At 33.3% G+C, this 25577-nt stretch overlaps 1 protein-coding gene and 1 pseudogene across 3 annotated transcripts in view; one reads left to right on the plus strand and one right to left on the minus strand.

The window, feature by feature from the left end:
• The window catches only part of VMP1 (vacuole membrane protein 1), a 105586-nt gene that overhangs the window by 46109 nt on the left and 33900 nt on the right, over window positions 1-25577 (plus strand). For all 3 annotated transcript variants that reach the window (XM_006217997.4, XM_015250958.3, XM_072940242.1), the window contains exon 7: window positions 6482-6613. In XM_006217997.4, the coding sequence (XP_006218059.1) occupies window positions 6482-6613 (132 nt within the window). The remainder of the gene's footprint in view (window positions 1-6481; window positions 6614-25577) is intronic.
• On the minus strand, window positions 14443-15229 carry LOC102539402 (small ribosomal subunit protein eS1-like; annotated as a pseudogene).

The raw sequence follows: 25577 nt of genomic DNA on the forward strand, positions 1-25577 counted from the left end.
ATTATATGTCTCTCTCCTAGATATAAATACTCTGTTTATTCTTAGAAGACTCATTTCATTTTCTGAGTTGTTCTTATACTGAAGTAAGGTCAGTATTTATTTCTTAATAAACCACACTTTACTGTAGTGGAGGTATCAGACTATATCGTTGTATACGGTGATCTCACTTTCAGTCTACCAATTATTTTTATAGTTTGCTAAATATATTTTGGTAAGTTTTAGACTGCTTGTTCAATGGTAGAAGTATTTTAATCCACATATCCACACAAAGCATTTTTTTATGTGCCTAAATTCATTCAGGTGTCTGTCACTGGGGAATAGTTCATTTGCTAACAGTTCCTATTACTGTTTGAAATATTATTTTAATATCATTTGGAGTCATTAAGTCATATGTTCTCTGTAACATTTTTTCCCTAACAGTTTTCTTATAAAATAAAAAAACGTGGAACAGACCACTTAAAACTCTTAATTAAAACGGGCATGAATACCATGCCCACAGAAGAGGCAGAGTTTTCAAACACATTTAAATGTTAGCAACTTTGTCATGTTTTAAAAGAATTAAAAGGGAAAATGCCATACATTGAATTTGTTGAATGTGAAAGACAGGAAAAACTGTCATGTTCCTGTTAGTCTTTTATAAATACTGGAAACAAATTCATTGTACTAGTTGCATATGTTTTATAAATTTCACCACATTAATCGATGAAAAGCTATTAATGAAATAACTAGATACTTAGAACATGCTAGAAAGGGAGTATGTATATAATAGACTTCGGTTTTCTGTTTTTCATTTGTTCTTTCAAAGATGATTTACGTGGCTGGATTGACACTAATGCCAAGAAAGAAAATTTTTCATCCCAGCTGGCAGCGTTACCTACCTCTCCAAATTCCCATAGTGCATACTGTCTGAGGTGCTCATTTGGCCTAGCTCCATGCATGCCTCAAATTAGTTAAATTGGCTGGTGTGGTCGCTTACTTCCCCAAACAGATTTAATCTCCAAAAAGAAATTCAGACTGTACCTTATATTTATTATCCTCACAGCAGGCAGCATTAAGCTCTGCGCGTAGTGCAAGAATGTCAGTAAATACTGATTAGTTAGCTGAATTGCTCTTCCTATTCCCTTCTTTGAAACTGCCTTTTTTTATGTTAAAAAATGTTGCACAAAACCGTGTTTAAATTGGTTCTTACTGTTTTCACCATTTACAATGACAGTCCCTTCAACAAAGAATATTGAGGAAACTGAATATCCACATGCGTAAGAGAGAGGTTGGACCCTTACCTTACACCATACGTAAAAATGAACTCAAAATACATCAAAGACCTAAACTTAAGAGCTAAAACTAAAACTCTTGGAAGAGAATATAGAGACAAATCTGCATGATGATTTGACAGTGGTTTTTAAAATGACACCAAAAGCAGAGGCAAAAAAAATAATAGATAAACTGAACTTTGCTAAAATTAGAATCTCTTGTACATCAAAAGACCACTATTCAGGAGAATGAAAAGACAACCACAAAAAGGGAGAAAATATTTATAAATCGTATATCAGATAAGCGTTTAATATCCAGGATGTTTAAAGAACTACAACTCAACAACAAAAAGACAAACAACCAAATTAAAAAGTGGGCAAAGAACTTGAAGAGACGTTTCTCCAAAGAAGATAGACAAATGGCCAATAATTGCACAGAAAGATTCTCCACATTGTGGGTCACTGGGGAAATGAAAACCCAAACCGTATGGAAATACCTCTTCACACACTTTAGGATGGCTGGTTTTTGTTTTTGTTTTTGTTTTTTAAAGGAAAGTAAGAAGTGTTAGTGAAGATGTAGAGAAACTGGAATCCTTAGGGGGTCGTTATAGCTTAGTGGTAGACCATGTGCTTAGCATGTGCAAGGTCCTGGGTTCAATTCCCCAGTACCTCCATTAAAAAATAATGCCCTTACTTATTAGAAATATGGGATGAAGAGATACATACCATTATATATTTTTTTTAAATACGTAAAATAAATACCTGTCTATTATCTAAGTCTTTCTGTCTCTTTATCTACCCTGTTGGTTTTGATCCTCTGGAGAACCCTTAATGCAATTTATTAAAGGCTTTTTTATTTAAAAAAAAAAAAAAAGAGAGGTACTGGGGATTGAACCCAGGACCTCATGCATGCTAAGCACGCACTCTACCACTGAGCTGTACCCTCCCCAACAAGCTTGTATCTTTTTGATCTTTCACAATTTGGCTATATTACTAGTGCAGGGCTTCAAAAACTTTCTTTTCATTTATGAATTCCAATAATAATAATAATAATAATAATAATAATAATAATAATAATAATAATTAAATTCAATAATATTAAGCATACAAACATTGGAGATTCAGGCTGATCAAAACTTAATGGTCTCTACCCTCATGGAACTTTGCATCTTAGTAAGGGAAATAATTATGGGAAAAGATATATATAAGTATCATTTAAAAATATACATATAAATATTTAAACAAACAGTGATAAGTGTCATGAAGGAGAAATCTGCATAACATAAAAATTTTTCCTAGTCTGTGATTCAGAGAAGATTTCCGTGAAATAGCAGTGTTTCAGTGGATATCTAAGGATCCTTGTTAAGTTCATGGTTTTGTTTTTGTTTTTGTTTTTCTATTATGGTAAAATACTTATAACATAGTTTACCATTTAACCATTTCTAAGTGCACAATTTGCTGGCATTAAATACATTCACAGTGTTGTGTAACCATTGTGAATATCCACTTCAAGAACTTTTTTGTCATCTCCAAACAGCAACTCTGTACCCATTAAACAGTAACTCCCCATTCCCTCCTCTCCCCAGTTCCTGGTAACCTCTCTACTTTCTCCCTCTATGAATTTTCCTATTCTTGATACCTCATCTAAATGGAATCATACAGTATCTGTCCATCTGTGACTGGCTTATTTCACCTAGCATGTTTCAGGTTTCATCCATGTTGTAGTATGTGTCAGAACTTCATCCCTTCCTGAAGCCGCTTTAAAACTGATCTTAAAGGAAATCGGAAGCATATTTTCTCTTTTTTCTTGTTTGCAAAACTGTCTGATAATTTTACTAGAGTTGGTATACTTGTTTTTTTAAACATTACTGTAAGAGCCCTGAATTTCTCAATGGTTGCAAGTTACCCTGCAAACTTTTGCTTTTAACTTCTGTCTCATGTTTTTAGTTGGAATAATTAGTAGAAAAATGATTTTGTTTTTTAAAGATCATTAACACACTGATAATACCAAACTGCTGTAATTTCTGAGTGGTCAGCATATATAAAAATGTCTCCTCTCCAGATTTTTACCATTTAATTTAGGATTCCTAACAGAAAAAGCAAGATGCTGGTGATTTACTTGTGAATTCACTTGACAAAACTTTTAAAATATATTTTTATTGAAGTATAGTCAGTTTACAATGTTGTGTCAGTTTCTGGTGTACAGCACAATACTTCAGTCATACAGGAAAATACGTATATTCAATTTCATAGTCTTTTTAACCTTAAGTTGCTACAAGATATTGAATATAGTTCCCTGTGGTATACAATATAAACTTGTTGTTTATCTATTTTATATATGACAAAACTTTTTAAAAGCATAACAGTTCAGGATTTTTCTCCTCCCCCAAATCTTTGAATAAAATTGACATTCCAGAAAAATACTTTTTATCTTTTGATTTTGTATATTTTGTTGCATATTAAAGTCTTCTCCAATTCAAGAAGCAGGGACCTCAGGGTTAATAAATTGATACACAGCAGATAGTTTTTAGAAGAGTTTTATGAATTATTGCTTGACTAAATACAAATTGTCTTTCTTTTACAATAATAAAGCCAGTCATCTCTTTCCCTTAATTAAACTTAGGCTGACAGTTTTTAGTATTCCACAGTTTAGTTTTTTTTTTTTTGTATTGATTTTGTTTGCAAGAATTATAAAATTGTTTTGTAACAACTTCAGTATCTAATTTGAGATAACTGACTAAACTTCTGTGTCTAGACTATAATGTATTTTGAGGAACCTGTCTGGATGATTATATTTTCCTTTTATTTTATTTTATTTGTGTGTGTAGAAAATAGAACCCTGGCCCGTGATCACCATTCTTATTCCTTGCTAATATGGGAAAACATGAGCAGAATTAAAATATAACAATGAATATGATCAGCTAAGATAGTACGTAGCTCTTGATTTCATCTCAATACATTACTACTTCCTTTTTACCTTGAAGGAAATTTGTCATGAGTTTGAATCATATGATTGTTTTCAGAACTATTGAGCATTTGACTTAATAGCTTTTAAGAGAAGTTTATGTTTTGAATGAAATGTTGCATTTAATTTTTCTTCCTACTTTTTGTTATGAAAAAAATTTTTAAGTATAGGAAATTATATAATTAATTCAAAATATTATCAACCAACTTCAGCTAATATTAACTCCTGGCTAATACTGTTTTATCTAGACCCCTCCTCACTTTGCTCACAATTATCTTGAAGCATATCCCAGATAACATTATCATACCTCATCTGTAAATATATCAACCTGAGGACATTGTCACACCTAAGAGAAATTAGGAAGCGTTTCTTCAGTTACCTGATGAGTGTCCAGATTTTTCTGATTGTGTTTATTTCTCTTTTTTCTTTTCAGATGTATTTGTTGATGAAACTGGATTGTTTGTCAAGTACAGTTTTCCATAGTTGATTTTTACTGATTGTATTTTGGTGTAGTTTAAATGTTTCTCTTTTTCCTGTGAATTGATAGCTGGATTAAGAGGCTTGGAAAACAATTTTTTTTGACAAGAATGCACTTTATAGTCTTGTGTGTTTCTATCACAAAGTGCAATATAAATAGAAACGTCTCCTTATCACCAATTTGGTTACCCTGAGATATCTTTTGTATAGGTTAAGACAGGGTAAATAATTGATTATTTCTCTTTATTTACCAGTTTTTTAAATAATTAGTTGGTTCTTTAACATCTTCCAAAGGTGACTAACATTAACTCTTCTTGTTTAGCAAAATATGATTTGAATTTTATTTTCATATCCTTCTATGTATATGTGTCTCCTCTTCTCTCTGTTCTTTAAATATAGTCTTATTCTTCTGGAACTTAATTATAACACCTGATTCACATGTGGGTAATGGAGTTACGCTTGGGATTCCACATGCTGAAAAATAACATTGATCGTGAAATATTTGAATTTGATAATGTTCCTTGGGGATTCTTGTCAATGCATTTGCAGGTAGAGTCATAGGACAGAGCAAATAGAAAGGCCTAAAGTTGCTTCTGAAAATGAGCAAAGCTTTTTTATTCACTATAATTCAGAACAGAGAAGGATGGCTCAAAGTTAAGAATTTTCTTAGAGACTATAGGCCCCTTGTATTATTATCTATCCTGTATGTAAGCCATTTAAGACCAAGCCAAGTTCCTGATTCTTTTACCTTTGTTTTCATCCTTTTGTCCTAAGTTAATTGAAAAAAAAATTATCTTCAAAAACAAGAATCCACAAAGTGACTGAAACATGAGTCACTCAGTGTCCTGAGGAAATCAACATTTTTCCTGTGGTGAAAATTTATCCATCCTATGTTAAGATTTCTAGTGGCTTCCTGACCACAGTTTGTTAAAAGCTTTAATTCTGCACAAAAAATGTTATATTGGGATTAAAGCAACAGCCTAAATACCAGAAGATTTCCTAGAAAATATGTATCTTAACAGCTATCCTAGTGAATGCTCATTAGCAAATCATTTGAATATTTGAAAATGGGGATGACAAAAATAACTGTGTGTGTGTATGTGTGTGTGTGTGTGCACAAAATCTAAAGAATAAAACAAACGAGAGAATATGTCTGAGGAACAGATTCTCAGATATAGAGAACAAAATAGTGGTTACCATTGGGGAGGAGGGAACAAGAGAGCTATAGGGGATTAAGAGGTACAAACTACTATGCATAAAATAAGTAAGCTACAAAGATACATTGTATAGCACAGGGAAAATAATCAATATTTTATAGTAACTTTAAATGAAATATAATCTGTAAAAACTCTGAAGCACTGTTTTATACCTGAAACTAATATCATATTGTAAATCAATTATACTTCAATTAAAAAAAGATGTCATAACATGTCAAAAGTCTAGAAAAGCATATGTTATTTCTAAAATTAGTAAAAGGAAAAGGTATGTGAAAAATAATAACAACAGAGGCTGTAAGTAGAGATGCTTGACAATTAACATTAATTTAGTATCTGCAATGTACCAGGGATTGTCTAAGACTTTCATGTATGTTATCTAGCCTGGCATTGCATAGGTTAGTATTCTGGTCAGGATTCAAACTCATATCCTCCTGATTATATAGGATAGCTTCTCCTCCCTAATACATGCATGTTAGCATGCTTTTTGGTGAGAACTGACAAATACAGATTTGATTTGTTTAGCATCGCTGTGTTGAGAAGAGAATCTCATGTAGTACTTTGGTTTTTCACAGGGTATCGGTACAGCAATCGGAGAGCTGCCTCCATATTTCATGGCCAGAGCAGCTCGCCTCTCAGGTGCTGAACCAGATGATGAAGAGTATCAGGAATTTGAAGAGATGCTGGAACATGCAGAGGCTGCACAAGTAAGATCAGTGGGGGAAAAAAATAGAATAATTATCCCTTAAAGAGGTTATGATTAAGGTAAAATTGTCAGTAGTTACTCTGAAGAAGAAAACTGTCAGTGTGAAATCAAAATCATACATGGTTTGGTATAAAAGATTTCGAAAAGCTGAAATATAAAAGTGATTATAATCATGATCTTAGAATAGAGAAATACAGAAAGAGTCGACAAGACAACTCAGACTAAACCCAGGTAAATTCCTCTAGCCAGTGAGGTTAAGGAGCTAAACACTGTTTGTCCATTATGTGTTTGCAAGTGTTATCAAACAGACCACTGAATAAGTAAGGGGGATAAATAGGCAGGCCAGGCTGTAGTCCAAAATAAGAGAACTTCTTACTTAAGTTAATTTTAAAAAAATAATTAATTTTAATTGATTACTTAAAAAAATAACAAAACAGTTCACTGTGGTTTAGAAGAAATTTAACTCCCAATTAAGAAAGGACAATTAAGATAAACTTATCCTTTGTTCTGGGGGAGAAAGGCCAAGTCCTTTTTATACCTGAGCACAAACTATATATCAACCTGTATCTTAATGTTACAAAATAGGTGTTTTTTTTCTTTGTAGGAAAATTCCTGAGAACATTATTAACTGATTGAGTCTCCATCATAGGGATGACAGTAGAAATCAGCATAGACATAAATAAAGGATTTAAAGGAGAGATTTTTGAAAGAATATATATAAAAAATACATCTCCCTCTTGAAATTTGACCATTACTCTATGAAATGTTTAAGAAATTGTCTTATTATTGTGTGTCTGTAAGTGCATGCGCCCACATAAGTATGCATAAATTATTTTGAGGAAGGAGTTCATAGTTTTCTTTTCAGTGGAATTTGGGACCCAAAACCTCCTACCCTAGAGAGGAACAAATATGTACTTTTTAGTGACAGATGAGCTTTTTAAAAAAAGCATTATTAAATGGAAATCACCTAAGCATAGTTATGGTTTTTAATTGAAAATACAACTTTCAAATATAAATATAGAATAGCCAAATATAAAACAAATGAACTGAAGAGCTATGGACAACTGCTCGGTATGGAAAGAGGCAAGTTGTCCTTGAATCTGCTTTGTCTTCACCAGATACTGTGCCTGTCCTCCTCACATCATAATGTTTATATTAATGCTAATAATTATTACTAGTAATACCAATAATACTTTTAAATTATTTTTAATGCTTTTTAAAATCCAGTCTCTAATTTGAGCCTAATGTTAACTCTCAAGTAGTATGGAAAGGTACCATTCTATTAATTTTATAGAAAACTGCAGAGCTAGAAATTGTTACCTCCTTAATTTTACATGCTTAGAAGTAGAGCTGGAACCAGAACTCAGAATGCCAGCATTACTGGTAAATTCCATTTACTGAAACTGTGTCCATCTGTAGACATAGATGGTTAAGTACCGTCATTTGGGATAACTCTGTCATTTGTGACACTAATTAGTGCATGGCATTTAACACATTAAAAACTTTTTTCACCTATGTAAAATCAGCAAATTGAAGTAGAGTCAGTGTAGGATGGCATGCAGCTTTAAATCTTTATGCTATGATTAGATACCAAGCAGGTATAAGTATTGTTTTCTGGTAAGCCAACTAATAATACTATGATTATTTTCCTTTTTTTAAGAAAGCTTTTTGGTTTAGAATTAATAATTTTTCATTGGCATGGTTTCTTCAATCTCTCCTCTTCCTTCATCCAGCTCTGTAAAACACTTCTCAACATCACTTGCCACTTGGCAACACATTTAAGTTCATATCACTTTTATTTGATTGATTGATAGATTGATCGGTTGATTGATTTTTGGAGTCATCATTTTGGATTCCTCCATGCTCCCACTCCAGTCTGTATTTGGTGTTCTCTTGGCCCTCTGCATGGGTGCTTCCCTCTTGATTTGGGACCCTTACCTTCCTCTTTCTGGATTTACTCCCTCATTTTAGTTGAATATATTCTGCAGTGGCTTTCTGAGAAAGGATGATTAGAAGGAAAATTCTTAAAATACTGTGTTCATTCACTTTTAATCAATTAAATGAATATAGGATTCTAAGTTGAAATCACTTTTTAACTTAAGATTGGAAGGCATTTCCCAGTCATCTTCAAGCTTCTAGTGTTGATAGTAGTTTACCTCATGCCATGGTGAGCCCTCTTTATAGGTAGTCCTTTTGGTTGTTTTATTTTTTTCTCTGAAAGCTTTTAGATTTCATTATCTGAAGTATGGATCTTTTTAAAATATATTCTGCTAGGCAGTCAGGAAACTTGTCAACCTAGAGTCCCTTAGTTTTGGGAAACGTTCTTGTATTTTTTCTGTGTAAGTTTACCCTCTTTGGTCTCTACTCTTGCTTTCTGGAATTATCATTATTTTGATATGGGGACTCCAACACCCATTATTTTAATTTTTTTATCATTTTGCTGCTAATACTTACTCATTTTACTTTGTATGCAATTTCTTCAACTTTATCTTCTAAACCTAGTATTAAAATATTTTTCCACTGATAGATATTTATTTTCAAAAATCAATTTGTATTATACTTCCAAAAGATGGCTTATCTTTTTGAAGATTTTTTGTTTCTTCAAGTTTTCTGTTACTCCAGGCATTTGTTTTCTTATTTGTTTCTCCTTTGTCTGTTCTGTCTTCTGTTGAAATCTTTCCTCAAAACCTGGTGATCCTTGTTCATCTGTTTATATATAAGAATAAGGCACATAAAAGCTGAATGGAAAGTATGTATGTGGACACAAGGTGTAGGAGTAGCAGACCACTGGGTTTATTGGAACCTCTGTTTATCAGCTCCTGTGCATCTTTCCTTTGGGATGGTTCATTTTCTCTAGAGGTGGATCCTCTAATTTCTTGCCTAGGGAATATAAACCTTGCTGCTGACATTCTAAACCTAGCCTGTGAAGGTGAGTTAGAGATCTCCTTTAATGTGTAGCCTTTCATTTAACCTACTTTGTGTCCAGTCTGTGAATACCTGCGCAAAAATGTCCTGAGCCCAGAACTTTCGGTTCACTGTGTCCGGAGGCTATGCTTGATGTCTTCTTTGGGACTAGGGGAGGAAGTTGTCTGGCTGTGCTAAGTACTTCTTATATAGTCTCCTTGTTTTCAGCCCTATCCCAGTTTTGGAGTTCTGTAGTACAAATTACTTCTCTTCCATGTCCTCCACTGCAGGCTTTCAGGTATAATCTTTTCTTCTATCTGCATCTCTCTTCATTTATTAATGCTAGTTTCATCAAAGACAGAGTTCATGTTCCTATTTTCTATGTTTTGGTGTCATTAAGATAAGGCATATTCCAGTTATCTACTGCTGAGTAATAAACCACCCTAGTGTTTAGTGGTCTGAAACAAGAATAGTTTATATTGCTCACAGATGTGCAGTTTGGGCAAAATGGCTTGACTATAAATTGGAAGATCTTCTTCCAAGGTTTACTTACATGATGAACAGGTTGATTCTGGCTGTTGGTTTGGAGTTCAGTTGGGCTGTTGTTTTGGGACCTCAAATTACTCTTCGTGGGGCTTCTTGGGCTTCCTCGTAGCACCTGAGTTCTAAGAAACAAATGTTCTGAAAGAACGTCGCTGGAAGCTACAAGGTTTCTTGTGACGTTATCTTGGAAATCCCAGTCACTTTACCACTTTATGTTGGCCAAGTAGATCACTAAAGCCTGCCCAGACTCAGAGAGGGGAATTAGACCCACCTCTCAATGAGAGCAGTAAGCAAGAGTTTGCACCCATCTTTAATCTGCCACGGGGGCAAAGGTCTTATTTGGTCATCTTGAAGTGGAAAACTTACTGTAATAACATTTTTAATAGGATAGAACAAACTAAAATTATTCTAGAAGGGGGAATGAGATGGTAGTTGATCTTGACATCATATAATGTAAGAAATTGTTGAAAAGAATTTAGAAAGGGGAAGTGATGGGCTTGTCAAATATACAAAAGTTGTCTCTCCTCAGGCAAGAGCATATACTCATGCTGAGAACCTACAGGGATAAGTTTTGTCTTAGAATTAGCAGGTTAAAGTTTTCTAAGGCCCACACTGGCTCAGTAATTTTTTAAAAATTCCGAAAACTCAGGTCTTCTAGAATTTGATGAAGAAATAAATTGTGCTTCATCTTTTATGTATAATTTGAGCTCTTGAAAACTTTTGCACCTTGAAGGCTCTTAGTCTTTATCTAGCTCTACTTTGCAAGTTTTGAGTTGTAGAAACCAGAATGCACACAATACTCTGATGTTCAAGAGGGTTAGCTGTTTTCATCTTGTAAAGCCAATAATTACCCATCACTATTTTAGGATAAACTATTTCTTATTCCCTAATATCATTTTAGCTTCTATTAAAAAATCAAGTAAACAAAATGTGCACTTCTGTTTCATGTTCTTTAGTCAGAAATTATATACTCTTTCTGAGCATTTTATTTAAAAAATTTATCCCAAATTACTGTCATATGTAATGTCAGTTGATTATGCAAACTAAAAAATAATGAGTAAAATAATGAGTAAAACAACCTCTCCCTGACAACTTTGTGATCTTCCCTATTAAATTTCTAAAGTCAATAAAAAAATCTATGAATAAGGCACTTGAATGAAGTGTGTTAGTACAGCTATGAAGTAGAAGATATTTTCCCTGATTTAAATAGGAAACACACTCTCAGAGCCATTACCCAACCCAGTTTTCTGACTTTGAATTAGTGCTTTGCCTACTGTAACACAATATAGCAACATTTTCATCCTGGTTAATGGAACAAAAAAGTGGAGAACCGATTACAATTTTTTCTTTCTACTACATTTGATTTTTCTTTTCTTTCTTTGTTGCCTTTCATGTTTTTTTCACCAGTATCCATCAGTTTAGTGGCTTATTATAGATTTCAATGTATGTAAGTATATTTATCCCTTCATACTTTCCCCCAGGTTTAGATAAGGGGTTGTATGAGGATTTTTAACTTTTATTTATTTGTTTTGTGGGTAAAGGAGGTGGAGGAAGAATAGTTGGGGAGGGGGCTGTTGTCAGTTTTCCACATTTTAAACTAACTGAGACAGTGCTAATGTTTTAATTCACTGTTCAGAGAAGAGTTCTTGCAAAGTAAGTTTGGCAAATAAAAGGTTTTTGGTTTTGTTTGTTCTTGCTTAACACTGTGGAATATTGCTAGAGCCAAGTAAGATGCCTCAACTGTTTGATACACTTTTGTGATACATTCTTGTTTTTGTTTTTCACTTTCACTGTGCAAATAAATTTACAACAATTTAAAAGGATATTTTTTGTCATTTTAGTTCTAAGTCAGTGATTTTACATTTTTTTATGTTTCTACTGGCAGATTTGTCTTACACTTTTTGTTTCTATTTTTTCCAGTTTTGCATGTTTTCGAATTATGTAAGTGCTTATAGATTGAAATATTCCAGAAGTATTAAAAGCAAAAAGTGAAAGCCCACACAAGTACTCCCCAAAGTAGAACAATAGTCACCATATTCTAGACAGTTTTCTTTGTATAATTTTTTTTAGTAAAAACTAAAATCATACTGTATATATTAGTCTTAGGGTCCCCTTTGACATATATATTATAGACATTTGATACTGATTTTTAAAATTGTGTTCTTACTAAAAATGATTGCATACAGCTTATTGTAGAAAATTGGTATTTGTGTACTTTTAAAAAAATCCCTTTTTCCTTCAGTCTCTATAAATATTTATGAGTGAGTCATGTTCTATTTATTGTTTTGTGGCTTGTTTTGAATATAAAAACATACTGTGAACATTTTTCAGTGTCATCAAATATTTTCCACATCTTTTTTTTATAACAATTTTATTTCTGACTACAAAGCATGTTTATCATATAAAATGTTGAAACTACAGAAAAACAAAGAAAAAACTTTCATCTAACTGGTTCATTTACCCATTTTTAAAATATTTAGTGTATCTTTTCATTTTCTTATTGATAGAACTTTTTAAGGAGATTCCATTTGTCATACGCTGACAGTATTTTTCTGTATTGTTTGTTGTGTGTTTTATTGTGTTTTGCTTTTTGGATAAATAAGTTTACATTTTTTCTTTATTCTGATATCTTAGATGTTTCCTTTTGGAGTTATGCCTAAAATTTATCTTCCTGAACCATTAGGATTATGCAGTAGATATTCAGCTGCATTTTCCTCTAGTATTTTTATGTTTTTATTTTTACCTTTAAATCTTTAATCTATTGAAATATTCTTACCTATCATACAATATGGGAATCTAAGTTTCTCTTCTACAGCTCATTAGCTATTTATGTATTGTTCCAACACTATTTTCCCAGTGATTTTAATGTTAGTTTTCTCTTAGGTTTTATTTTCATAAATTGGATATTATATTTTTGTAAATAGTTATTAATGGTATAAAGATACTAGGTTTTTATTTGATAAGCCGTGACTTTCCTGACATCTTTTTAGTTATATCTTATCAATTGTGATTTAAAAGGTTTTATAGTAATCAGTTTCATAAAGACCTAAAAGTTTACCTGATTTTTGTGCTGGAATCTCCTAATTGTTGGCATTTGTTTTTTAAAACCTCCAGTTTGACAGGAGCAATAAAATGTTAAAAAAAAAAAATTGGATTGACTGTAGCTAAAACAGCAAATTAAGTAAAATGAAATGAGGTGGGAAATGTATTTTTTATTCTTGAAGGCAAATCCCTTTGGTAGAGTAAGCTTATCAGCAGGAAGAGTAAAAAAAATACTTGGCTCTCGTTGCTTTCCCATGTGCTCTCCAACTAGATTAAAGTGTGTATATACTTTTACCAGGAAATTGTTACTAGGTAGCAATTTTATAGCTAAGTATTTGCCTAAATTTCAGTTTTGACTGATGGCTGGATTTTGTTTTATAGATATTCTGAGGGAAAAAAAGATGATTGATGCATTTATTTGAATTCTGATCCCTTATGGTACCTAATTTATTTTCGTGACCACAATATTGAGATTAGGCAGTATTTTTCCACTAAGCTGACTTCCTTTTGCTCTTGGCTTTCTATCGTGTTTTTACTAGATGTCTGTGGGAGGTAGACATGAATAAATGTAGCTTCCTATAACTTTTAACAATGACAGCATTGTTCATAAAAGTTAGGTCTAGATAGCTGTTGTGTGCTTTGTGGACTATTTCTTGCAAGGCTTAATTACTCTCTTTATGATCTTTTTTTGCCTTTGTTCATGATTTCTGTTAATGATATCACCATCCTCTTAATCACTTGGAGTTCAAATCTGACTCCCTCCTTACCTCTCATATCTAGTCATTCTTCAAGGCTTGTTGATTCTGCCTCCACAGTATCTTCATATTTGCCCTATCTTTTTCCCTTCTCACTACTGATTCATACCTTTATCACCTCTTCTCTGAACATTTCTGGTGACTTCCTAATAAGGTCTCCTCTTTACTAGTCTTTTTTTTTTTTCCCAATCTATTTCCGCATAAAGCAACAACAACAATTTACTGAAAAATTCCTCTGGTCGTGGACCTTTGCTTCTCAAAAATCTTCCAGATCCCTGAGAATTGTCTTGCTGTATCTTTCTTGTATCACTTACCACTTTCTCCCTTCTTTTAAAACTATTTGTGAACTTTTCTCATTTCTCCCAGGAGTTTGTAAGCTCCTTGAGAGGAAGCCACAAAAATGTGTGTATTTTTGACACTGCCTGCATTGACTTACATATCCTGCTTATGTAATAGATGCTTTGAATGAACTAAGAAATATTAAGAGAAAATGTACTATTACCTGAAGCATGATCACTTAATGTTCAGTCTTTTTTGTAACATCACAAATAAGATTTTTTATTTATCACCCTTATAGTTCTGAATTTTAAACAGATTTTTGGACTGGTGGCTCATATCCATCAGCTTGTTCAACTTTAGCACCTGTCTTATCCCCAGTAGCTTTTGCAAAACCACTGCCTTCGCCATGATACACGAATTTTCCCAATTCAAATTTGGGGATTCAGCATTTTTGCTTTGCTATCAAAGTCATGATAGGGCAGATTACTAGATTGGCATACCTTTTCTATGTCTTTTCCAACACTATCTGAAATCAATTTATTGGCCACTTTTTTAAAGTCATTTGTACGTACCTGTTGGGATATAATTTTCATCATCTTCTTCTGGATTTGGCAGTCCTGTTGGTGCTGCGTGTGAGGTCTTCTGCATCTGACTGTTGCGTTTTTAAGTAAAACCAACACAGAATAGATAGAGCTAATAACCACCCGCAGTCTTGACATCAACATGAGCATCAGTCATGGGCTGCCATTTTTTTTACCGTGCAGCACATTTTATCACAGGTAAGATCTGTGCCATGGAAATTACTTGGATAGTTTTTGCCTTGAACATTCTCCGTAATTAGCTTGAATTTTCTAAATGCAACTTCATCATTCTCCAGATCAGCAAAGCACACTTCAAAAACATGATTCTTGAGGCCATCAGATGTGATTTTGGTTCCTTAAGTTCTCATGACTAGTTTTTTCAATATTTTTTATATTGAATATAGCTGGTGGTTTCACATCTTACCAATCTTTCTTAGAAAATGGATCAACTGTTTGCCTTTTGGCTCCCTTTTTGCTGCCTTTTGTGAGGCGCTTGTTCTTGCAGACTGCCATGATGCTGCTCAGAGAGACAAAAGGGAATATTCAGTCTTATTCCAGTGAAAAATAAAAAATAAAACAAAAAATACAGTGAGCACAGAAGTCATCTTACATAAAAAAGATGGAACTGTTTTTCATATTTGAGTTTAATAATCTGATTGTAAAGCACTGTAAATTCATCTTTCATTCAATTAAAAAAATCATCTGAGAGCAATGGTTGAAGATAATATAGAAAACATCCTTAGTTAAATGACTTGTAACCTTTAATTCACATTAAGTATAATAATGTTTGTAAAGTTAAATACTTTAGCAAAAATAAAGGTGGTTGTGATGGCTTATTATGTAAGCTGCATAATCAAAGAAAAAGGAAAATTAAAGACATTAAGATTCAAAGAATTTGAAAAATTAGTATTTGCTTGATGTATCCTAAAAGATTAGCGCAGCCAGTATCATTGATGAGGAATGGACGGGAGAGAGTGTAGCTCCAGCGGTAGAGCGCATGCTTAGCAGGCACGAGGTCCTGGGTTCAATCCCCGCACCTCCTCTAAAAATAAATAAGTAAACCTAATTTCCTCCTCTCGCCAAAAAGGAAAAAACAGAAAAGAAATGATGAGGAATGGATGGTTGTGGTATTTTTGTGTTTAAAACTTACACAATAGGGTAGGAATGTTGTACATATTTACTGAGAAGAATATGGTTTGAATAAGTTTGCTTTTCTAAACATCTCTTCAAGTGACCGAGCTACTTGGATTCTTTTTCACAAAGTATTAGGTTACTGACTGTGTGAAACTTACTGTTTCTTATTACTCCTGTCAATATAGGAAATTGAGAATTAGGTTAGAAATAAGAAATGTAAATTTCTTAAAACTTCATCTTTTAAAAGGATACAGTATTTTCCTTCATGTTTATAGTGGTTAGCTTTCTACTGAGTATAATTCATGAGTTTGTACAGCATCTTAGATTAAATAGTTCCTCAAAGGCTGTTTTATAGTCACTGGATTTAATCTTATTTTAAGGGAGCATTTCTTAGGTTCTGTTTAGGACTGCTTTTTTTAATTTAATTAATACTTGCCACTTAGTCTGATTTATTGAAACTAAGCCACCAAATTAAGTTTAAATATCTTTTACTACCTTCAGAAATTTCAAGCTATTTACATTATTTTCTTAGTGAAAACACGCAACACCAAAAAAAAAAATTCATCAGTTGTAACGTAGCTCTCATTCTTATGGCCGGTGCACTTTCTTTTTATGCAGGAATAGATTACCTATGAACATCCGCCCTACGTATGAGGTGATAATTAAGGTTTTTTTTAAACATTCTTTTGATAATGATAGAATATATGTTTGGTCATTTGATTTTAGAGACAATGGGAAAGGATTTAATAGTGATTATATACTCGCTGAAGTGCTTTTAACATTCCTTTGATGGTATTCTTTGTTAAGCACATTTTCCTATGAAGTGTTTGTCGTTGTACATACCATGTCAATGCCTGCTGGTTTTTCCCCTGTGAAATATCTGTTCTTTCACATACAGAGATTTATGAAAGAGTTCAGGGTGTAGATGATCAGAAACCCAACAGGATGCATTTTCATATAATTCAGTGCCAGTTGAACACTCTGGGTGTCGGTTGTTGCTGGGACCTGTTTTTGACTCTCTTGAACCTTACTGGCTGTGGTTTGTCTGGCCATCACATGACTTCTCTGAAAATTCCCCCTCCCCTTCATTTCCAGTAAACTGTTTGAGTAGGAGTGAGTCAGAGTGAAACCAGCTTCCCTGTAACCACAGGGCTTGTTAAAGAATTTGTCAACGTGGACTCTAGAGGGTTTGCATTAAGCTTTGCAGTAACTGCTATGGTTTGTGTTGCGTCAGGAGTTCCACAGAAAAGCTTCCTGCTCTCAGACTCTCTTGCGTGTTTGCAAAGGGTTAAACTTTACCGTGATGCACATTAGCGACACATGTTTAACACATTTCTTTATCATTTAAAGGCCGAGTCAAAGCTACCGGGGCTCACTGTAGTTTCTCTTTTCAGAATCAAGCAGCCACACCCAACAACGTTAAGTTTTTGAAAAGACAGGCCTGCTAGATCTTCTTTCAGAGCTGGCTCATGATTTTACCACAAAGTACCATCAAGATTAAGCAATTTTAAGTGGTCTCTTTTGAAGGATTCTGTTGCAGGATGTTGCGACTACTAGCACAGTTAGCTTTGGTACACAAAGGTCACTTACTTGCATTTGGTTGAACAAGAGAAGATACTTAAAACAGTTCTATAGTTGTAGTTTCTAAGCACATTTAGCATGATTTAGAGTGGAATTCTTAATGCCTCATTTTACTTGCTTTCTCAGGAAGGTTTTACTTTATTTTGAATTCTTCTCTTGCCTCTCCACTCCCAGACTTGTAATCTTTCTTCCTTTTCGGACTCTTCTCTATTTCTTTAACCCATTGTTATAGTAGTATTAACTAACTAAACAGGAAAGAGTTGCAATTTGATGCAAGCTGCCAAGTGAATGTCTGTTTGTTGTGTGCATCCCCGAATCCGTTTGTTTTTACATGTTCATTTCTATACTTAACCATGTCATCTCGACCAAACTTTTATTTTAAAAATAAATTTAATGAATACATTTAATTTCAGCCTCCTGAAAATCATTTTATTCTGCTAACCTTCTATCCTAACAACAACAACAAAAATTTAGGGAAAAGAACATGGTAGAAAATTTTGAGCTAGTTATTCCTCACAGGAAAGGATACTACAGAATAATGAAAGTTTGAAATTGTTTATTTTAGCAATGCTCACTAACTCTCAATGACCAAATTAAAATAGAAAAAGAAATAGTTGTTTTAATGAAGAAACAATTCTAGTTGAAATTAAGTGATTTAAAAATGAAAATAAGAGGTTAATACAGTGATTTACAAAGTGCGGTAAGTAACAAATGTTTAAGGCTTTTCTTGTTAGTTTGCTGTACACATTGGAGAAAAATAATAGTTTTGTTTTATGTCTGCTTTGTTCTTTTCATTTGCACACCTGTTTATAGATATGGGGGAGAAATAAGCAGTGGGCAGGCATTAGGTTACCTTTGTTGAACTAATTTAAAGATTTTTTTTCAGGTTTATGTTTCAAACACCTTTTGTAAAATGCCTTTAGAAAGGCCCCTTTCATTGAAACTTGGACCAGCAGACTGTATGTATGATGTGCTTTTTTTTGCTCATGAGTTTGCAAATCAGTAACACATTAAATACAAACCCACCCTCTGTTGTAACTGCTGAATGCTCCTAGGGGTCCTTGCCTAAGATCAGAGTTAATGCAAGACATAGGCAGCATAATAACTATTATGCTCATTTCCTATTACAAAAGATATTTTTATTTCTAATTAGTCAAGATTTTTGGTTTGCCCATAATAGATCTGTAGTCCCCGCTTCCTGAGTATTTTTTAAGGAATTTTCTCTGGTTGAACGTTCTTCCCATTTTCCTGTCTTGGGCCTTACAAATGATTGTCATGCTTTTAAACATGCATTTAAGTGGGCATGATAATTCATCCAGTGTTCCTCAGAAGTAGAAGTGTACTCTAGATTTCTTTGTCCTGTTTCCCTGATGGGGATCTGCATCAATTAATGTATCAAAACTTGTAAAAATTTGTATTTTTACTACTTCTTAAGGTAAAGACATCAGCAGTTCATAGCCTGTTATTTAAAGCCATGCTTCCATTTGTTTGAAATTTGCCTCTTTCATGTTATAAAGGGTACCACCCTCATTCTAGTATTGCAAGTTTTTTTTAACATACATCCCCTTTCCTCTTTTCAAACCTTTATAGATTTTAGTTGGTTCCCCTTTCTAGAGAAGATAATCATTTACTTTTTATATCTGATAGCCCCAAAACTCTGATCATTTTAATACCCCCTGCCATGGATTTTTTTTCCTAAATTCCTTATATCTTTTCTAACATTTAGTTGTCAGAACTGCACGTGATTTTCCAGGGACAACTACATAACTACACATTTTTTTCAGATTTCTACAACTATATAGTCCTAGTAGGCAATGTGTTTTGCTGATGTTTTTAATAAATTGTTGACCTCAATAAGCTGTTTACTTGGGAGACTACTCTTTTCTTTGTTTATAGCTTAAAACTTTTATAGCCCATTATTTTATATTTAAATAATTTTCCCTTAAATATGTCATCTTGTTCTTGTCCACTTGGAAACTTACCTGCCATGTTTCCTCTTTTCCCCTCAGTTTATTGCCATGAATTTGACACTTCCTACTTTAAAATTTTAATTTCAGCTGTAGATTTGTGGTTTTTTGTATTTATATATATTTATTAAAGTATAGTCAGTTTACAATGTTGTGTCTGTAGATTTGTTTTTGTTTGTTTTTTTCCCTCTTTTTTCTGCTGTAGATTTGGAACTTAAACTCTTCCTTTTTCCAGGACTATTTATAAACTTAAGTAGAATGATTGGTTCTGTCTTAGGAGAGAATCCCACTATTTACATTTCTCCTAATAGAGATGGACCCATTTATCTTTATCTTTTGTTTTCAGTCTCTTAAGTTTCCTGTCCCTGACAGTTTTGTAAATTTTGTACCGACATAGTTTTCATAGCTTTGCATGTTTAAGTTCATCTCAACCATTTTTACCTTTTTCTTTTTTTTCCCTCACAGACTAGTATTATTGTTTTCACATGTACAGTAGATTGTCATATGCTTTCTGTTTTTTAAATTCCAATTTGAATCTGGACATAAAAGTTATTCATTAGTTACTTGTAACCAAAATACAATCTGTTATAAAGTGCTAAAAATGAAAGGTGATTTTTTTTTTCCCCTAGCATCAACTAAGATTTGGTAAATACCCTTTCTGAAGAGACATGAGGAGATCACATGAGGAGATACTGGCTTGAGACAGGAAAAAAGAGAAAAGAAAAATGCATTACTTGTGTAATGTGTCATTTCTCATAAATCTTGCACACACAGACAGTTTCCCTGAGTGTCTGGAGCACTGTTGTTCTTCCTGGGCTACAGGGTCCATTGTTATTTCAAGTAGAGGCCAGGCAAGCACTGATAGGAGGAGTGCCTGCCTGCCTGCCTGCCTGCCTGCCTGCCTTCCTAAGAATTACCATATGGTTTCTTCTCAACAGAAATCTAAGCAGGCAGAGAGAGAGGAAGGAAAAAGACGCAGCAGATACCGGCCAGTTTTACTGCTGGTAACTTAAGACCGTGAAAAGGAGGAAAAAGCTCTGTATACTTACCTGGAACTTTCCAAAAATACTTCTCTAGTTTTTTAATCTGAAAATGTTAACAAATGGTGATGGTCAGCCCCTGACTTCTTCCATCTCTTCTTTCCTCCTAGACTACCCAAGAGGTATTTTATGTCTAATAGAAGATTTGTGCATTTTAAAATTAGTAATCATAGTGAGGTAACCGTTACAGGTGTAAATAACTAAAGAATGCCCTCTTTATTTTCTGGAGACAAGAATATGTTGATTAAGAAGGAGCATTCAGGAGCAGTAATCTCATCCATCTTTACCCTCTTGTGATGGAGTATTTAGTTAAGCTAATTGTTTGCACTGGTGAAGCAGGTTTGCTAAATTTTCGATCCTTAATGCATTTTCTTCCTGAACCCTCCTCTGCTTTATAGCCCTCTTCTTTTCTTGATATTAACATGTTGCTTTTCTTTTTGAAATAAACGAAACAAAATAAAAAATCTCTTACCCCTTACTGGTGTGTGATGTTGCACTAGCACTGAGCTCACATGTTTGACTAAGAATTCTGAGTCTTAGGATTTTTGTATCTTTTGACAGAAATGTAAGTCTAGTCTAAACGTTTTGTCACATAATCAGTTTTGTCTCTTAATTATCATGGTGATATTATTATCATCATTTTACAGAAAAGATGAAGAAACTGTGGCTCAGAGAAGTTTGAGAACGACATAGTTGGTGTGCTATCATTTGATGTCGCAGAAAGTCTGTAGAATTGATCTTCATATTCTGTTTCTCTAAGCGTTTTTCATCTTTTTTCTTTTTCATGCTTTCCTTTTCATTGTATGTTTCCTGAGCCATCATTTCCTTCCCCTTCTCTCTACTAATTGCAACCCACCACTTACATACACATACTAGATTATTTATTTATCTCAAGGGAAAAAACTTGCTAGAACTCTCTTCCCCTACATTCTCAGCCTGGCGTATTCACTTACCTTCTTTGGGTTTTTAATCATGTGTCACCTTTTCTGTCAGACCTTCTCTGACCATCCTATTTAAAATTACAACTTCCCTGCCACCCCATGCTGTAGTTTTTGTCTCCTCTCAACTAAAATGTAAGCTGACTGAGGGTCCAGATTGTTATCAGTTTAATTCAGTGTTGTATCCCTTGCGCCTACAGTAGTGTTTGGCATGTAGTAAATACTTGGTAAATATATGTTGAATTAATGGATGAACCATGATGTCTTTGTATTCTTTATTACCACATGTGAGGGGAGGATAGTTACCAGCTTTATTGGGTTGAATTGAATAGCTTTTAAATAAAAGATAATAAAAGAAAAGATTCTAATTTTGTCTTCTAAAATTCTATATGAGCAAAATCTACATGTGTTTAATTTTTCAAAACTCAGCATTTGAAGCTTTTCATTTCCTCTTTTTATGCTTGAATTTATTCAATCTTCATATGTTTGAATTATCAAAACTGTTAATTATCAAACACTCATTAGAACCATCTGTAGGAGAAGGGCAAAGTTTAGGGTTTTTTATTTCAATTGAAATTTATTACGAGTTGGCTACAGTGAAGCAATATTAAAAGTAATATTAATACTCTTACAACAAAAGTACTTTGAAAGGGGTTTGGCAGCGTCTAGTAAAGTTAGATGTAAACATAATTTATGATCCAGCAGTTCCGTTTTGTAGATTTATACCTAGCCGAAAGATGCTTCCAGAGACTCATCCAAGAATATTCATAGCAGCGTGATTCCTGACAGGTAGATAAAACTGTAATGTCCACCACAACAGAATAAGTTAACTTGATTTTGGTATATTCATATAAAGGCAACAAATTCATTATTGCTACATGCATGTAGGAATGAATCACATGAACATAATATTAAGCTACATAAGCCAGAAATAAGAAGACCTACTATATAATTCCATTCATATAAAGTTCAAAAGTAGGCAAGCTACATCTATAGCAATAGAAGTCAATGATAGTGGTTATTTTGGGGGAAGGAGTAATTACTAGGAGTGCCACCAGTGGGGTTTCTGAAGTTTTGGTTATGTTCTATATCCGGATCTCGGTGGTAGTTACATGGGTGTGTTCATTGTAAAATTCCACCAAGATGTATATTTTAGACTTGTATGCATTACTGTGTATTTGTTGTACGTCAGTTAAAAAAATACTTTTACCACCTTCCGCTGAAGTCAATTTGGTGGTAAATATATGAGTGCGTGAAGAAATCCGTTTAATTATGACCTTGAACCAGATAGCTGGTAGCTTGCTATTTTAGGCGCAACTCTCTGAAATGTGTGTTGTTCACAGATTATAGATTCCATGTGTGTTATTTTTTATGTGGAAAAAAAAATCTTACTAGTCATGCAAGATACAATGTGGATGAAACGTCTTAGAACCTGCTACAGACAGAGTTGCCTTTTTATTAATGAGTTTTGGGTCTTTATTTTTCCATATCCCATAATACAAACTGCATTGATTGTACTTTACAGTGTAGATCCTGTGCACGTATAACTGAAATAACTGTTTCGTGAGGCAGTTATTTACTTGTGTCACATGTATTGATTTCACATTTTTAGTTTGTTCATTAAAAAACAGAACGCTGTTTGTGACCCACTAAATTTTCACAATATGCAGTCTAATAAAACTGCATTAAGTAATAGAAATGTATGAACAGGGTTTTTAGTACTTATTAAATTTAGCTAGTTGCCAAAGTAAATATTTCTTGCTGTTTCAAAAACTACATGAATCTTCTTTACTTTATAGATTTTTGATTGATGTGAAATCTCTGATTTTTATGTTTTTTATATAATCCCGCCCCTTTTTTTGAAGGGGAAAAGATGGTCTTTATGTTATTCAATTTTATTTTTAGTATGTCAGAGAAAGGGAAGCCATATCCTATATCTAGATAGTGACAAAAGCAAGCAATTGACAATTCTAGCTATAGAATCCAATACTGTTTTACAATCATTATTTTTAGCTCCCTAAAAAGTGTGCTTGTTAGCTGGGATATGAAGAAGACAAGATAAATGTTTACTCATTACACATTGAAGTACACACACAGATTTCTCATATTTGTCATTTACAATCTTGATTTTTGCCATATCTGTGAGCCAGTTGAACCATTACTTCCTTAATGGTTTGTTTTTTCTTCATTTTGAACTGCTGAATTTTTATTTTTTTTAATTGAGATATAATTGGCACAAAGCATTGAATTAGTTTTAGGTGTATAAAATGATGATTTGGTGTATGTATATATTGCAAAATGATTACCACAGTGAGTTTAGTTAATATCCATCACCACATATTGTTACAAATTTTTTTTTCTTATGATAAGAACTTTTAAGATCTACTCTCTAAAAAACTTTCAAATATGCAGTACAGTCTAGTTAACTAAAGTCACCATGCTATACATTACGTGCCCAGAGCTTATTTATCTCATAACTGGAAGTTTGTGCCTTATGACCACCTACACCCATTTCATCCATCCTCTATCCATCTGCCAGTCTGGTTTTCTGTATCTGTGACCTCAGGGTTTTTTTTTTAGATTCCACATATAAATGAGATCATATAGTATTTATCTTGTTCTCACTTATTTGACATAACATAATGCCCTCAACATCCATCCATGTTTTTGCAGATGGCAGGATTTTCTTCTTTTTTCATGACTGAATAATATTACAGTGTGTGTCTATCTATCTTTATGTGTATATCCCACATTTTCTTCATTCATTCATCCATCAGTGGACCCTTAAGTTGTTTCCATGTCTTGAGTATTGTAAGTGATGCTGCAATAAACAGATTTTTTTTCAAGATAGTGATTTCATTTCTTTTGGATCAATACCCAGAAATGGAATTGCTGGATCATATCGTAGTTCTATTTTCACTTTTTAGTAAACTCCGTACTGGTTGTAACAATTTACATTCCCACCAACAGTGCACATCTTTTTTTCTACATTTTTGCCAACATGTGGTATCTCTTGTCTTTTTTATGATAACCATTCTAACAGTTGTGAAGTGATATCTCAGTATTATTTTGATTTCCTTGATGATTAGTGATGTTGCACACCTTTTCATGTACCTATTGGCCACCTGTGTGTCTCTCTGGAAAAATATCTGTACAGATTCTCTACTTACTTTTTAATCAGATATTTTTTGTATCGAGTTGTATGAGTTCCCATATATTTTGGATATTAATCCCTTATTAGATACATAGTTTGCAAATATTTTCTCCCATTTGGTAGGTTGCCTTTTCATGTTGTTGAAGGTTTCCTTTGCTGTACAAAAGCTTTTTAATTTGATGTAATTCCACTTGTTTATTTTTTATTATTGTTGCCTTTCCTCATATCCAAAAAGCATTACCAAGACCAATGTCAAGTAGCTTACCCCTTATGTTTTCTTCTAGGAGTTTTATGGTTTCACATCATATGTTCAAGTCTTTAGTCCATTTTGAATTGATTTTTGTGTGTGGTGTAAAATAGGGATCCAGTTTGATTCTTTTGCCATGTGGCTGTCCAGTTTTTTCCAACACCATTTATTTTTCAACATCATTAATTGAAGAGACTATTCTTTTCCCATTGTATGTTCTTGGCTCTTTTGTCATAAATTAATTGATCATATATATGAGGGTTTACTTCTGAGCTCTCTATTCTTTTCCATTGATTTTTGTGTCAGTTTTTAAGCCAATATCATACTGTCTTGATTACTTTAGCTTTGTCATACAGTTTGGAATCAGAAATCATGATGCCTCCAGAAAAAATAGAAAGAAAGCATGATGCTTTTGGTTCATCTCTACCAAGGTTGCTTTGGCTATTCTGGGTCTTTTATCATTCCATACAAATTTTGGAATTGTTTTTCCATTTCTATGAAAAAATACCACTGGAATTTTGTTAGGGGTTGGATTGATTCTTTTAGATTGCTTTCAGTAGTAGGGACATATTAACAGTGTAATTCTTCCAATCCATGAGCATGATATATCTTTCCATTTATTTGTGTCTTCTTCAATTTCTTTCTTCAGTGCCTTATAGTTTGCAATGTACAGGTTTTTCACCCCCTTAGTTATATGTATTTCTAGATATTTTATTTTTTTTTCACACAATTGTAAATGCAATTGTCTTCTTAATTTCTTTCTGATAGTTGACTATTACTGTATAGAAACACAATAGATT

This window comes from Vicugna pacos, chromosome 16 (assembly GCF_048564905.1).
Source record: "Vicugna pacos chromosome 16, VicPac4, whole genome shotgun sequence".
In the NCBI taxonomy this organism is placed as follows: domain Eukaryota; kingdom Metazoa; phylum Chordata; class Mammalia; order Artiodactyla; family Camelidae; genus Vicugna; species Vicugna pacos.